At 37.8% G+C, this 17,233-nt stretch overlaps 1 protein-coding gene across 5 annotated transcripts in view; it reads right to left on the reverse strand.

The window, feature by feature from the left end:
* The window catches only part of POLQ (DNA polymerase theta), a 150,310-nt gene that overhangs the window by 79,443 nt on the left and 53,634 nt on the right, over nucleotides 1–17,233 (reverse strand). For all 5 annotated transcript variants that reach the window (XR_011249399.1, XR_011249400.1, XR_011249398.1 and 2 more), the window contains 5 exons: nucleotides 14,160–14,379; nucleotides 10,694–10,841; nucleotides 8,474–8,620; nucleotides 6,658–6,870; nucleotides 373–515 (listed from right to left, as the gene is read on the reverse strand). Coding sequence is in view for 2 of the 5 variants with exons in the window: in XM_069554710.1 (XP_069410811.1) it covers nucleotides 373–515; nucleotides 6,658–6,870; nucleotides 8,474–8,620; nucleotides 10,694–10,841; nucleotides 14,160–14,379 (871 nt within the window). In the remaining 3 variants the exon portion in view is untranslated. The remainder of the gene's footprint in view (nucleotides 1–372; nucleotides 516–6,657; nucleotides 6,871–8,473; nucleotides 8,621–10,693; nucleotides 10,842–14,159; nucleotides 14,380–17,233) is intronic.

Consider the following 17,233-nt stretch of genomic DNA (forward strand, 5'->3'; position numbering starts at 1 on the left):
CTACAGTCCAGGGGGTCACAAAGAGTCAGACACAACTGAGCAACTAAGCACACACACATTATCTGTATGGAGGAACTAAGGTCCATTGTTTTCATCTTTTTTAAAAAATTCAGAAAATAATAAAGAACACCTAAAAAATAAACAGAACCATCTGTCATTTGGGTTTCAATCTGCTATTCTGAAGCAGATTTATATGGTACTAGCTGTATTAATCTCCAGGAAATAACTATAGAATAAAACAGATTCAGACTTGGGAAGGTTATAAATAATCTCATAAAGAAACAGAAAGCTAAGATTTTTAACACACTAAAGCTCTACCATTGTACTATATGAACAAAAAAGTGAATGGTAATTTAGTGAACTCCCTCTTACCTCCAGAATAGCTCTTATCATGCTTGAGGTTACTTCTTCTCCTTCTTGTCTTTGCAAACAGCTACGAACAGGTTTCAGAGATCCCTGAAGTAGAGTTATGCCTTGTGATTTCTCAGAGTTTTTACAAACTAAGATACTCTCACCTATAACAGAAAAAAAAACCATTCGCAAAATCCCAACACATCTCCATAAGATATCTGCTAGAGAGACTTTAAATTGTCTTACTTGTTTAAAAAGAGACAACAGATGACAGTGGCTGTTATAGAATTACCATTATAGAAATGTTTTTATATTCTGAATTTTGGATTGAAGGGGATCACAATATGCTATACCAAAATATGCCACTTTAGCATAAAGATTATTTTGACCTGAAGGCAACTGAGAAGCAGCAAACACAGAGCTCTCTGCCCTCTCCCTATTTCTTAGAAGCAGGATATAAACATTTCTGTGAATGTGTTCCCCTTCCTGCCTCTCATACCAGGAGAAAAATTCTTATCACTGGAGACAAAAATTCAGCACTGACACAGGTGTGCACAGACCTTACTATATAAAGCTTAACTTGCACTAATTTCCAGCACATACCTACCCTTCCACAATGTACCATGCCCTAGAAGCCCAAACCTCTTTTCTTTTGTTGAATCCCACTTCCACCTTCAACACCACCTTATCCCTCTAGGTTGTCCCAGAGCACCAGGTTTGAGCTCCTTGCGTCATACAGCAAATTCCCGCAGACTATGTATTTTACATATGGTGATGTATATGTCTCATCGCTACTCTCTCAATTCATCCCACCCTCTCCTTCCCCTACTGTGTCCACAAGTCTGTTCTCTATGTCTGCATTTCTATTGCTGCCCTGCAAACAGGTTCATCAATTTAGACCAAAATCTAGACCATTTTTCTAGATTCCATATATACATATTAATACACAACATTTTTTCTGTGACTTAACTTCAACTGGTATTGAAGGTTCAATCTGCACTGAAGGCTCTAGGTTCATTCACCTCATTAGAACTGACTCAAACGCATTCCTTTTACGGCTGAGTAATATTTCATTGTATACAAGTACCACAACTTCTTTATCCATTCATCTCTTGATAGACATCCAGGTTGCTTACATATCCTTGCTATTATAAATAGTGCTGCACTGAGCACTGGGGTACACGTCTTTTTTAATTATGACCAACCCCCTTTCCTTTGTCTTGTCACTTCTCTACAATTTATCAATCTCTGTTAAAAGGATACATAAACCCCCAGCATCTAACTGCTTCTTTGGTTTTTATTTCAATTGAGGATAACATGTATGTAAAAAATTAAACACTGACTCAAATATGTATGGCTTTTTTTCCTGTTACTCTGTAATTCGTGAGTTTAATTTGCAAGCACAAGGCATAGAACCTAAGAGGGTAAAAGTTTTTTTTTTCCTTCCATACAGTACTAACTATTATCATTGAATAATTAAGTATGTAATAGTAATAGATATTCTGAAAACTACAAAGGAAAATGTATGTACAAATTATTACTAGTTATGAAACTGCATACCATCTCCTGTGTCCCTGTCCTTTGAAATAAAAAGCTTTTGCTTTAGTCTTCCCAGGTGCTGCTAGTGGTAAAGAATCTGCCTGCCAACGCAGGAGACACAAGAGACACAGGTGCAATCCCTGGGTCAGAAGATCCCCTGGAGAAGGGAATGGCACCCCACTATAGTATTCTTGCCTGGAAAATTCCATGGATAGAGGAGCCTGGCAGGCTAGAGTCCATGGGGCCACAAAGAGGTGGACACAGCTGAGTACATAGGTCTTCAGTCTCTCAGGCCTCCCATGAGTCTCAAAAGGCTGGCTGAAGAGTTAACGATTAATAAACGTGAAGACATAGAAACAAAGAATAACTGTTGGACTGGAAAACTGCTAACAATTTAGAGTAATAAACCAGCTACAAAGCAGAGTCACTGAACTCTCAGTTCCTTGAAAGGTATAGATAAAAGGTCTGACACATATTCCTAAGCTGTTTTATAAGAAGCAGACTCCCAGATAAAAACTGCTGACTACAAGTAAATAGACCCCAACCAGATGAACCCAGAAAATTGGTGATGCTTGCAACTTCACCTTGATGCTAACCAGTCTGAAAACTGTGCACAAGCTGCTAATTCACCCTGAAGCCTCTTTCCTCACACTGACTTTAAAAAGCCCTTTGCCTGCACCAAGATACTAAGATTGTTTTTAAGGACACTAGTTCACATTCTTCTCCTTCACAGTTAGCTGGTTTCAAATAAGATCAGTTTCCTTGACTCACACCTTGTCACGTGACTTATTGGCCTATCGTGCAGTGAGTAGCCAAACCTAAGCTCCATTAACAGTTATACATGATGATAATACAAAATCAAAAATACTACTGGATACCTAAAAATCACAATATAAAACTAATTTAAATGCTTTAGGCTACTGAGACAGTCAAATGAACAAAAATATATCAAAGCACTTATTAATTAAAAACATATTCAAATATACAATTTATAAAAACATAAACACTTACTATAACAATTAAGACTAGAAAAAAACCTTTTTTCCCCAAATGAATTCAATAGTAGAGGAAAGGAAGCAGTTAGTAAGATGTTCAAGAGGTAAAATGAAGGCCACTCACATTACAGAACAATAAAAATAAAAGTAGTTTGTGGTAGACTATTCTAACCATCTAGGCAGAGAGAAAATATAGATGATGCTTTCCCAACACATTGCCAAACTGAGAATCAAGAAGGAAAAATGTAAGAACTATAAACTTGATAACCATCGGTTATTTATCCCAAATATAATTACAAAAAACATTCAGTTTAGTTCAGTTCAGTCACTCAGTCGTGTCCAACTCTTTGCAACCCCATGAATTGCAGCATGCCAGGCCTCCCTGTCCATCACCAACTCCCGGAGTTCACTCAAACTCATGTCCATCGAGTCAGTGATGCCATCCAGCCATCTCATCCTCTGTCATCCCCTTCTCCTCCTGCCCCCAATCCCTCCCAGCATCAGAGTCTTTTTCAATGAGTCAACTCTTCACATGAGGTGGCCAAAGTACTGGAGTTTCAGCTTTAGCATCATTCCTTCCAAAGAAATCCCAGGGCTGATCTCCTTCAGAATCAACTGGTTGGATCTCCTTGCAGTCCAAGGGACTCTCAAGAGTCTTCTCCAACACCACAGTTCAAAAGCATCAATTCTTCGGCGCTCAGCTTTCTTCACAGTCCAACTCTCAAATCCATACATGACTACCGGAAAAACCACAGCCTTGACTAGACGAACCTTTGTTGGCAAAGTAATGTCTCTGCTTTTGAATATGCTATCTAGGTTGGTCATAACTTTTCTTCCAAGGAGTAAGCGTCTTTTAATTTCATGGCTGCAGTTACCATCTGCAGTGATTTGGGAGCCCAAAAAATAAAGTCTGACACTGTTTCCACTGTTTCCCCATCTATTTCCCATGAAGTGATGGGACCAGACGCCATGATCTTCGTTTTCTGAATGTTGAGCTTTAAGCCAACTTTTTCACTCTCCTTTCACTTTCATCAAGAGGCTCTTTAGTTCTTCTTCACTTTCTGCCATTAAGGTGGTGTTATATGCATATCTGAGGTTATTGCTATTTATCCTAACAATCTTGATTCCACCTTGTGCTTCATTCAGCCCAGTGGTTCTCATGATGTACTCTGTAAATAAGTGAAATAAGCAGGGTGACAATATACAGCCTTGATGTATTCCTTCCCCAATTTGGATCCAGTCTGTTGTTCCACGTCCAGTTCTAACTGTTTTTTCTTGACCTGCATACAGATATCTCAGGAGGCAGGTCAGGTGGTCTGGCATTCCCACCTCTTTAAGAACTTTACACAGTTTATTGTGATCCACACAGTCAAAGGCTTTGGCATATAAAGCAGATGTTTTTCTGGAACTCTCTTGCTTTTTCGATGATCCAGCGGATGTTGGCAATTTGATCTCTGGTTCCTCTGCCTTTTCTAAATCCATCTTGAACATCTGGAAGCTCACGGTTCACATACTATTGAAGCCTGGCTTGAAGAATTTTGAGCATTAATTTGTTAGCGTGTGAGATGAGTGCAATTGTGCAGTAGTTTGAGCATTCTTTGGCATTGCCTTTCTTTGGGCTTGGAATGAAAATGGACCTTTTCCAGTCCTATGGCCACTGCTGAGTTTTCCAAATTTGCTGGCACATTGAGTGCAGCACTTTCACAGCATCATCTTTTAGGATTTGAAATAGTCCAACTGGAATTCCATCACCTCCACTAGCTTTGTTCATAGTGATGCTCCTAAAGCCAACTTTTCTTTGCATTCTAGGATGTCTGGCTCTAGGTGAGTGATCACACCATCATGATTATCTGGGTCATGAAGATCTTTTTTGTATAGTTCTGTGTACTCTTGCCACCTCTTCTTAAACTCTTCTGTTTCTGTTAGGTCCATACATTTCTGTCCTTTATTGTGCCCATCTTTGCATGGGAAGTGTTCCCTTGCTATCTCTAACTTCCTTGAAGAGATTTCTAGTCTTTCCAATTCTACTGTTTCCCTCTATTTTTTTGCATTGATCGCTAAGGAAGGCTTTCTTTTCTCTCCTTGCTATTCTTTGGAACTCTGCCATTCAAATGGGTTTATCTTTCCTTTTCTCCTTTGCCTTTCACTTCACTTCTTTTCTCAGCTATTTGTAAGGCCTCCTCAAATAACCATTTTGCCTTTTTGTACTTCTCTTTCTTGGGGATGGTCCTGATCACTGCCTCCTGTACAATGTCACAAACCTCCATCCATAGCTCTTCACGCACTCTATCAGATCTAATCCTTGGAATCTATTTGTCACTTCTACTGTATAACGTAAGGGATTTGATTTAGGTCAAATGTGCATATTTTGTAGCTAAAGTAAGACACAGAAGCAGGATAAACTTCTCTGATGACTATAGTAATAGAAATCAATGAGTCACAAGGCTTTTTTAATCAACAAACTGATTAAAAGACCAATTGCCCTCAGGGATTATAGATAGATAAATCATTTGCTACTAGGACTGAGACTGATAGTTCACCCTAATAGCCATTCTCTCATTCTTCCTTTGGGCTTCCCTGGTGGCTCAGACGGTAAAGTGTGCCTGCAATGCAGGAGACCCAGGTTTGATCCCTGGGTTGGGAAGATCCCCTAGAGAAGGATATGGCAACCCACTCCAGTACTCCTGCCTGGAAAATTCCATGGACAGAGGAGCCTTGTAAGCTACAGTCTATGGGGTCGCAAAGAGTAGAACACAACTGAGTGACTTCACTTCACTTCTTCATTCTTCCTTTAATAAAACCCCTAAATGTTAGCTGAACTGATGACCACTCAGCTAGATTATATTCATCAGCTTCTCTGTAGCTGGGGAATATAAACATGACTACGTTCTGGCCAATTGTATGTAAGAACAAATACTATGTGTAACTTCTGGGAAGTGCCCTTAAAGGGCAGGATGTGTCTGTTTATTTCCTCATCTCTCCATCCTAATGGCTAAAATGCAGACGTGATAACAGAGACCGCAGTATCCATCTTATACCACAAAATAGAAATGCTATTGCTTGAACATGGAAAAAACAAACTAAAAGAAAGTGTGACAGAGAACATTCCTCTCAAAGTTCTTAAATATTAGAAGACTCAACAATTAAGTCATACCCAGAATAATATAGCAGGCATGAATATTTGCTGCCGTCTTGATATTTAAACAACTCTTTTCCCTACTACTTAAGGAATTAAGTTTTATTTACACTGCTGGCAATATTATCACTACTTGCTGATAAAAAAAACTGAAAATGTGTTTTCAGAGTAGTACCAATTTAGAAAGAGAAAGAGGGTACATGAAGTTCCTATTTCAAAAGTGTGAGAGAGTACTTCCCAGTTCTCAGAATCCCTAGTTAAACTCTAATACCAGACACCTAAAAAGAATTAATAACCAAAAAAAAATCAATCCCTTCATTAGCACAAAATAGCAGATGGTACTGGAAATTAAAGGTCATCTTCCAGCTAATGTGATGCCATCTGATTAACATAATACTGAATCATTTCACTGTACATAACACAAAAGAAAACCTTCTAACGAAGATTTTTTTACATTACTAGAAAAACCAATAGTTGATGATATGAAGATTTTAAGTTATACTCTATATCCAAAAGGATGACCTTTAGTTTTGGATAACAAGAAATATAACATGATGAGAAATAGGTTGCTATTCAATTTCAAGTAGACTGACACTATCCTTCAGCAACACTATCATAAAATTCAAACTCACTTACCTACTGTGTCTACGCCTTTCCTGCCAGCACGACCAACCATCTGCTTATAAGTAAGAATATCTAGAAGTCTACCACTGAAAATTGGAGTGCGAATGATTACACGACGTGCAGGTAAATTCACACCAGATGACAGAGTAGAAGTTGCTGCCAAGACTCGAATCTGACCTTGACGGAAGGCTCCTTCAATGATATCTCTCTCCTCAAAAGTAAGACCTAAAAAAAAGAAATTATAATCGCATATATTTATAAACATATGAGGAAAACAGTACACTTGATCACTTACAAATTGATCTGAGAATCTAATACAACCTTGTAAAGATTTTTTTAAGCTACTGTTATGACTGTAAACAAAGAAGTAATCACAGTCTGCCAATCCTAGTACAGTTCTATCTCCTAGACCAGGGGCTGTCAAATTTATCTGTAAACATTTTAGATTTTTGCAGGATAGATGATCTCTGTTCCAACTACTCAACTCTGCCACTGTCACATGGAACAGCCGTAAAACAAATGGGTAAGACTGTATTCCAATAAAACTTTATTTACAAAAACAGCTGGATTTGACTAGCAGACTGTAGTTGGCTGAAACCTGCTCTAGAAAAGAACACCCTGAAGGTACAGACATGCTTTACTCAAGACAGTATCTGATGGTGTATCCAACACAGTGGTCCAGCACATTTATTTATGGCACATAAATAAATATCTGAAGGACAAATACATGAGTAAATGAAAAACAGAATATACACTTATCTTGCTTATTTTTTATTTTCATTTTTTTAAAAAGTCAAGAGAATTGGGGTTCTTAGTTTGTAAATTCAGAGAAGGCAATGGCAACCCACTCCAGTACTCTTGCCTGGAAAATCCCATGGATGAAGGCACCTGGTAGGCTGTAGTCCATGGGGTCGCTAAGAGTCGGAGATGACTGAGTGACTTCACTTTCACTTTTCACTTTCATGCACTGAAGAAGGAAATGGCAGCCCACTCCTGTGTTCTTGCCTGGAGAATCCCAGGGACGGCGGAGCCTGATGGGCTGCTGTCTATGGGGTCTCACAGAGTCGGACATGACTGAAGCGACTTAGCAGCAGCAGCAGTTTGTAAATTCAGTGGTGGGTCCACCAATATTCACTTTATTAGCATGCATTATAGTTTATATACAATGAAAATATTTTTATGTGTTTGTATGTAGATATATATTTTTTTATTTTTATATAGCATGATAAAATTTTTAAGTAAACTAAAAAGGTTAAGTTCCTAATCATAGAAACTATGTATTCTTAATCATATCCTTAGCACATATCAACATGGACAGATCACTCCCTAAAAGAAGTTATTTAACTCACTGACTGTCATGATCCTTGCAATTTTGACATCTAGGTATGAGGTTTTAAACATTTGTAACTATTTCAAAGTATAATATGACAAATTCTAAAATTAATTCGATTTTGATGTATTTGTAAGAATATTACAAATACCCCTAGATATAAAAGGAAATATTCAGAGTGGCATAAAATTAGGATAGCAAGTACCACTTCAACCTAAGTTCTAAGGAAACAAAGTATAGAAATATAATCACTTTAGAATTCACATCCCCAGTAGTACCAAAAAAGTTTGTATCTAGTACTTATATACCATACAGATAAGTAAATAATCCTGCAAGTGTTTTATTCCTGTTTAATCTTAATCCACAATGTTTTAAAAGGAAATTTAAGAGTATTATGTGTAGTTAATGAGAAATCAAATGCAAATCAAACATAAAAATAAAGACAATTTAAGTATTTTTGGAGGAGGCTTCATAATAACATATTAAATATATGGATACCTGCATGATGAAATGCTACTCCCCATGGCACAGTTTTTTGTAATACAGAGTCCAATCCTGAAGGTGAACGTTTTAACTGATCCATCACTTCTAGGAGGCCCTTTTGTTCCAGCATCACTGGTGGAAATTCAGATGATCTTACCAATCCTGTCACAAAAAAACTGTCAACACTGTTCACCTCCCCTTGGACCTCTTTTACTGCTATCTGCCTGAGTCATGACAGAAGGCAATGGTTCTGAAACTACTTATTAATCACCTGGATATATTTTTAAAATATTGATGTCTGGCTCTCTCCCCTAGATTCCATGATGTGACGCAACCTGGACATAAATCTCCCTAGGCAATTCTAATGTGCACCAAAGTTTAGGAAACACTGTTGGGTTCAGATCAAGCCCACAGGAGGAGATCAAAAGAACCAGATGAAAGGAGAAAATTACAAATACCATCACTCAGAGCCTAAAATAAATCCTTGCTCAATGTGTGCCCCCACCAAACCAGCAGTGTCAGAATCACATAGGAGCTTAGTTCTGTGTGACAGTTCTTCAAGCCTTTTTGGCACCAATGTGTTAGTTAATCATACATTACCCTCTGTTTTTTGCCTCTACGTTTAACTTCCCCCAGAAGATTTTTAGATGCAAGAACTATATTTTCTTTAAAAATAACTTAGACTTTGGATTTCTGAACTAGTAAACTTTCTCATAGAATATATCTTATATTTTATATATTTTTAAATCTTTTTGGTAAACTTCTAAAATTCTGAGGACCACAGATGGTTGCCAATTCTTTACTTCTCTAAAAACAATTTAAATTCTTTTAAAATTATCTTTGTTCCTTATTTAAAAAGAAAAGTAATTTTAACATAAAAAAATTAGTATGGATAATTTCAAAATTTAAACGTCATCTTTATGAAAAATGTGCTACCTTGTCTTTACTTTTCTGGTGAAAAGTTCATCACAGCCTGGACTCCAGTTCAAGTCCTAGGATTTGGAAACCACTGCTATAAATCATGAGAAGCTCATGCAAAGAAAATATAAATGTTTCTGGTCATTAAGGAATGTAAGTTATCATAGTTGCCACAAAAAAAATATAAGCTGGCATAGTAAGAAAGCATTGATTAAGAGAGAACTAAAAGAGATGTTATAATATTGGACCAAAGTCTACTAATAAAACTACATGCAAAGTTTACTAATTGAAGCTAGGCTTGAGATATCCATTACCTATCCTCAAGATGCCACCAGCATAACAAAGTCATAAAACATCCTAAAGTTCTGTAGCCAGAACTGTCCCTGTCTTCCCTGCACTTATCTTTGATCCCAAGGGCCCACAATCTAGTGTGGTGAGGGAACACTACTCACCCCAGAGTGAGTAAAAATATACACTAACGGTTATAGCAATACACATAGATCAATACTCAGCAATAAAAAAGAAATGAGTTGATAAAAGTAACAATCTGGATGAATCTTAAAAATATCATGCTGAGTGAAAGAAGCCAGACACAAAAGACACATACACATAATATGACTTCATTTACTATATGAAATTCTTAGAAAAGGCACAATTAATCTAGAGTGACAGAAAATATATGACTGGTTGCCTGAAGCTGGGGATAGAGGGAGGAGATAGAAAGCAAAAAAGAACATTTTGGAGTGACAGAAATGGTCTATGTGTTGATCACAGTGAGGAGTTCAACAGGTGAACACATTTGTTAAAATTCATTAAGTTCCACTTCAAGTGGGTGCATTTTATTCTAGACAAATTATACCTCAATAAAGTTGATTTTAAACTACATGTGTATAGTGTGTGTATGTATGCATGACTCTCTGCAGAGTAAAAGCTTAGAAATATAAAAAAGATATGACTACTTTCCCCAGACAAAAATGTGTGTACGTGAAGTCTCTTATACAATTTAGGGGGCTTTGAAGTCAACTTCTCAAAGCCCATGGATCCTAAATGAAGAACATTAGTATATACCCCTATAAATCCAATATACTGAAATTCTGAAGATTAGTTAGTCTGAAGGTGTATACATATTATCTATAAGGAGGATAAGGAGATGATTAGTCACAAAAACATACTTTTACAAAGAATCCATCCAGGTGGTGGCAATGATGAGAAGAACCATGCTTTGCTAATATAATTATTAACATTAATTTCAAGCAAATGTCCTAAGAATGGAGGCTTTCCTTTCATCACTTCCTTTCCTTTCCATCACTAACTTACCCTCAGCTTGATGGTGCAGACTGTAAAACTCACGGGCAATGATATCTGCCAGCTTCTCACACCATTTCTTCGATGGACAGAAAAGTAATACTGAATGGTTATCACGAATGGTCTCATAACATAAACTAACCACGTGATCCTCATCTCCCTAAAAAAGAAAGAGAAGTAGCCATTCCAGTGATACTTTCAAAACATTTTCACATCAGTTTAAAGTCATTCATTTTGCTTCAATGGCAAGGTTTTTCTACTCCAAAGCATGATAAAAATCAGTTACAAATTCAGTAATAAAACAAAGAAAATACAAAAAAGAGAAGAGAAAATAAACCTCTTTATGATGCAAGGTGAGTAGGGAATCTTTTATATTCATTCAACTAATATTTACTGACCTCCAACCCAAAGGTAACAGGGATATAACGGTGAGTAAAAGATAGCCAAGGTACTATCTTTAAGGAGTTTGGGTCTCAGTGGGGAAACAATAAAGTACTAAACAAACAAAAGTAAAATACAATCATAACATGTACTATCGAAGAGAATTTTGTGGTGTTTTGAAGCCTTACATTTAACGTAAATCTGAGCGATCTGGAAGAAAAAAAAAAGCCTCCCTGAGAAACTGATGAGATGTGAAGGAAAAACATTATCTTAATAAAAGGTAACTGAGGAACAGGGAACACATTTCAAACAGAACAAACAGCATTTGTAAACACTCCAGTGGTGACCAAAACTGGAAGGTCAGTGTGTATAACTAGATTAATTCATCAATACATTCACTCATTAAGTAATTATTTACTGGGTGCCATATATTATCATGGACTTCCCTGGTGGTTCAGATGGTAAAGCGTCTGCCTACAATGTGAGAGACCCGGGTTCAATCCCTGGGTTGGGAAGATCCCCTGGAAAAGGAAATGGCAATCCACTCCAGTATACTGCCTGGAAAATCCCATGGACAGAGGAGCCTGGAAGGCTACAGTCCATGGGGTCGCAAAGAGTTGGACACGACTGAGCAACTTCACTTCACTTCACTTCATACATTACCATGGGCTTTCCAGGTGGCACTAGTGGTAAAGAACCAGAATGCCAATGCAGGAGACGGAAGAAGCACAGGTTAGATCCCTGGATCAGGAAGATCGTCTGGAGAAGGGAATGACAACCCGCTCCACTATTCTTGCCTGGAGAATCCCATGATAGGGGAGCCTGGCAGGCTACAGTCCATGGGATCACACGAGAGTTAGACAATACTGAAGAAACTTAGCACGTACGTATATTATTCAAGGCCTTGGGATGGAGAATAAAGCAGAAAAAAAGCTCTGCCCTCAGAATGTGTCTACTCTAGTAGGAAGAAATAGATAAAAACAAAATAAGCAAAACACAAAATAGGCTCAAAGTGCAAAGGAGAGAATAAAACAGGGAAAAAAGAAACCAGGAATGAGAGAACATTTGAGAATGAGAAAGTGACATTTGAGTAAAGGTCCAAAGGTCAAAGAGTAAACCCTACTGATGCCTAGAGAGGAAAGTATTCCACATAAAGAGAATCTGAGGTGGGAGATTTCTTGGCATATTATACAGAATAGCACAGAGGCTATGGAGGAAGTAAAGAATATAGAAACTGAAGTCAGGGTAAAGGAGTGGGACATCATATATGGCTTGTAGGCTACTTTAAAGATGCTGGCATTCATTCCACATGAAATGGGAACCATCACAAATTTTTGAGAATGGTTAGATGCTCTGATGTTCATTTTAAATAGATGATTAGCTTTTGATTTAAGCATGGATCCAGTTAAGAGTTGAAACTGATTTAAACAGGGTGGAGGCAGAGACATGGTAATAGAAGAAGATTGACAGGAGAGTAAATGACTTTGTTTACTGATATATTTATTGAGGTAACCAAGGCACAGTCAAATGAAATTTGGGAGTACAGAGCAAAGCAACTAAGTACGATTCCATACCAAGCATGCAGAAGCTACAAATACACCTATGAGTGTACTAAAACACATGAATTTAGTCCTATTTCCAGTTCTAAACTTACCCTTAACTATTTCAGTATTCAGAGGCACAGATCTACATTAAAAATAGATGCCTCATACCAGATTCAGTCCTTTAACTTCAGGACTGAAGAATCAAGCCTAGAAAAATACTCTAAATTAAATGTTTTAAAGTGTATTTATCAACCACTTTCTAGATGCTAGGCAATTTTTAAAAATCAAATTTCATCCTTAAAACACTAAAGACAAATATTATATCCATTTTATAGATGAAGATACTATGGAGAAGTTATGTAATTCAACTATTATCACAGCCACATCAAGTATCCCTATATAAGGTATCAGAAATAGGTCTTTCTGACCCCAAAAAATGTTTTTTCCACTATCATATACATGGGGTCACAAAGAGTCAAACATGACTGAAGCAACCAAGAAGGGCACATATTGTACATGTATCACTTAATAAAAAGTCAGTTTTCCACATTAATGTAAACAAAGCCATAAGAAAATCTTTCCCAGCTAAAAAGAAAACTCTATAAAATTTTATTACTTACACTTATAGGAAATGATTACATTTAAATTGAAGACTACATTTCCTCTCTCACCAACACCACCAATTCTTTCATGAAACCAACTAGGTTAACAACAGGAATCCTTCTAAAGGATATGTAATGCACATCCAGCTACTTTGCAACCCCCAGCCTAACTCAAAAATTGTTAACAACACGCTAGGAAATGCAATCAAAAACAACAATACAGGTGGTAAAAAATTACTGTGGACAGTGACCACAGATATGAAATTAAAAGATGCTTGCTCTTTGGTAGAAAAGCTATTACAAATCTAGACAGTGTATCAACCTAGAGGGGTGGGACGGGGAGGGAGATGGGAGGGAGATTCAAGAGGGAGGGGATATATGTATACCAATGGCTGATTCATGTTGAGGTTTGACAGAAAACAACCAAATTCTGTAAAGCAATTATCCTTCAATAAAAAAACTTAACAGAAACAAAAAGCAGAGACATCACTTTGCCTATCTAGTCAAAGCTATGATTTCTCCAATAGTCATGTACACACGTGAGAGTTGGACCATAAAGAAGACTGAGCACCGAAGAAATGATGCTTTTGAACTATGGTGCTGGAGAAGACTCTGGAGAGAACCTTGGACTGCAAGGAGATCAAACGAGTCAATTCTAAAGGATATCACCTCTGAATATTCATTGGAAGGACTGACGCTGAAGCTCCAATGCATCAGCCACCTGAGGCAAAGAGCTGATCCACTGGAAAAGACCCTGATGATGGGAAACATGGAGGGCAGGAGAAGGGCAACACAGAATGAGATGGTTGGATGGCATCACCAACTCAATGGACATGAACTTGAGCAAACTATGAGAGACAGTGAAGGACAGGGAAGCCTGGCATGCTGCAGTCCATGGGGTTGCGAAGAGCTGGACACGACTTAGCAGCTGAACAACAACAAATGACTTACCTTCACTTGCAGCATGGGTTGAAATTCCCTCACAAGCTTCATTGAAGAGTCATAAATTGAATTTCCAATTTTTATGGATTCCAGCAGTGGTACAGGACGAAAGTCAGTGTGGTAGAGTTCAGCATTCAACCAGGAAGCCACAAGCTCCAAATTTGGAAGAGTAGCACTCATGCCAACAATCTGTATGGCATTAGACAAAGGAATGGCTAAATCTGCCTGGCTGCAAAAAACAAATGAAAATGATGTTAAAAGACATATAATATTAATTTCAAATAGTGCTCACAATATTCTTGGTATGTTTTTTGGTACAAATGTGCATAAATTTCTATAGGGTATATACCTAGGAATAAAAGTGTTGGGTCATATATTAAATTCAATTTTATTAATGTCAAACTACTGTTTGTTCTTTTTTTAGATTACATATATAAATGAAATCATACTGTATTTGTCTTTCTCTGTCCTAATCTCCAGGTCCATCCATGTTGTAGCAAATGGCAGAATTTCCTTCTTTCTTATGGCTGAATATTTCACTGTATATAAATACACCATTCTTCTACTGATGGGCACTCAGGTTGCTTCCATATCTTAGCTATTGTAAATAATGCTGCATTAATAAACCTAGGTGTGCACATATCTTTTTCAAATTAGTGTTTTTGTTTTCTTCAGACAAATACCCAACGGTAGAACTGCTGGATCATATGGCGCTTCTGTTTTTAATTTTTTGAAGAATTGCCATACTGTTTACCATACTGTTCCCCCATAGTGGCTGTACCAATTTATTTTCCCATCAAAAGTGAACAAGGTTTTCCTTTTCTCCACATCCTTGACACATTTATTATTTGATGTCTATTTTGATAAGTCATGCTGACAGATGTGCGGTGGTATCTCAGGATTTTCACTTGTAATTCACTAAGGATTAGTGATGGTGAGCAACTTTTCATTTGCCTGTTGACCATTTGTATGTCTTCTTTGGAAAAGTGTCTATTCATACCCTCTGTCCATTTCTTAAACAGTTTTTATGTTGACCTATATGAGTTCTTCATATATCTTGGATATTAATACTTTATGGATACATATTTGCAAAGATCGCCCATTCAGTATACAGCCTTTTTGTTTTTCTGAAAGTTTCCTTCACTGTGCAAAACTTTTTATTATACTTTGATGTAATCCCACTTGTTTATCTTTACTTTTGTTTCCCTTGCCTGAGGAGACCTATCCTAAAAATATTATGTTGATAAAAGTCAACATCAAAGAGCATTAGTTCAGTGGCTCAGTCATGGCCAACTCTTTGCCACCCCATGAACTGCAGCACGTCAGGCCTCCCTGTCCATCACAAACTCCCAGAGTTGACTCAAACTCATGTCCATTGAGTCAGTGATGCCATCCAATCATCTCATCCTCTGTCATCCCCTTCTCTTCCCACTTTCAATCTTTTCCAGCATCAAGGTCTTTTCCAATGAGTCAGTACTTCGCATCAGGTGGCCAAAGTATTGAAGTTTCAGCTTCAGCATCAGTTCTTCCAATCAATATTCAGGACTGATTTCCTTTAGGATGGACTGGTTGGATCCCTTTGCTGTCCAAAGGACTCTCAAGAGTCTTCTCCAACACCATAGTTCAAAAGCATCAATTCTTCAGAGCTCAGCTTTCTTTATAGTCCAGCTCTCACATCCATACATGACTACCTGAAAAACCATTGCTTTGACTAGATGGATCTTTGTTGACATATTAATGTCTGTGCTTTTCAATAAGCTGTCTAGATTGGTCATAGCTTTTCTTCCAAGGAGCAAGTGTCTTTTAATTTCATGGCTGCAGTCACCATCTGCAGCGATTCTGGAGCCCAAAAAAATAAAGTCTGCCATTGTTTCCACTGTTTCCCCACCTATTTGCCATGAAGTGATGGGACCAGATGCCACGATCTTAGTTTCCTGTGTGCTGAGTTGTAAGCCAACTTTTTCACTCTCCTTTCACTTTCATCAAGAGGCTCTTTAGGTCTTCTTCACTTTCTGCCGTAAGGGTGGTGTCATCTGCATATATGAGGTTATTGCTATTTATCCTGGCAATCTTGATTTCAGCTTGTGCTTCATCCAGCCCAACATTTCCCATGATGTACAATGCATATAAGTTAAATAAGCATGGTGACAATATACAGCCTTGATGTACTCCTTTCCCAATTTGGAACCAGTCTGTTGTTCCAAGTCCAGTACTAACTGTTGCTTCTTAACCTGCATACAGATATCTCAGGAGGCAGGTCAAGTGGTCTGGTATTCCCACCTCTTTAAGAACTTTACACAGTTTGTGGTGATCCACACAGTCAAAGGTTGTGGCATATAAAGCAGATGTTTTTCTGGAACTCTCTTGCTTTTTCCATGATCCAACGGATGTTGGCAATTTGATCTCTGGTTCCTCTGCCTTTTCTAAATCCGGCATGAACATCTGGAAGTTCACGGTCACGTACTGTTGAAGCCTGGCTTGTAGAATTTTGAGCATTACCTTACTAGCATGTGAGATGACTGCAACTTTGCGGTAGTGCTGAGCATTCTTTGGCATTGCCTTTCTTTGGGATTGGAATGAAAATGGACCTTTTCCAGTCCTGTGGCCACTGCTGAGTTTTCCAAATTTGCTGGCATACTGAGTGCAGCACTTTCACAGCATCACCTTTTAGGATTTGAAATAGCTCAACTGGAATTTCATCACCTCCACTAGCTTTGTTCATTGTGATGCTTCCTAAGGCCCACTTGACTTCACATTCCAGGATGTCTGGCTCTAGGTGAGTGATCACACCGTTGTGATTATATTTTTCGTGAAGATCTTTTTTGTACAGTTCTTCTGTGTATTCTTGCCACCTCTTTTTAATATCTTCTGCTTAAGTCCATACCATTTCTGTCCTTTATTGAGCCCATCTTTGCATGAAATGTTCCCTTGGTATCTCTAATTTTCTTGAAGAGATCTCTAGTCTTTCCCATTCTATTGCTTTCCTCTATTTTTTTTGCATTAATCACCAAGAAGGCTTTCTTATCTCTCCCTGCTATTCTTTGGAACTCTGCATTCAAATGGGTATATCTTTCCTTTTCTCC

Source organism: Ovis canadensis, chromosome 1 (genome assembly GCF_042477335.2).
Source record: "Ovis canadensis isolate MfBH-ARS-UI-01 breed Bighorn chromosome 1, ARS-UI_OviCan_v2, whole genome shotgun sequence".
Classification (NCBI taxonomy): Eukaryota; Metazoa; Chordata; class Mammalia; order Artiodactyla; family Bovidae; genus Ovis; species Ovis canadensis.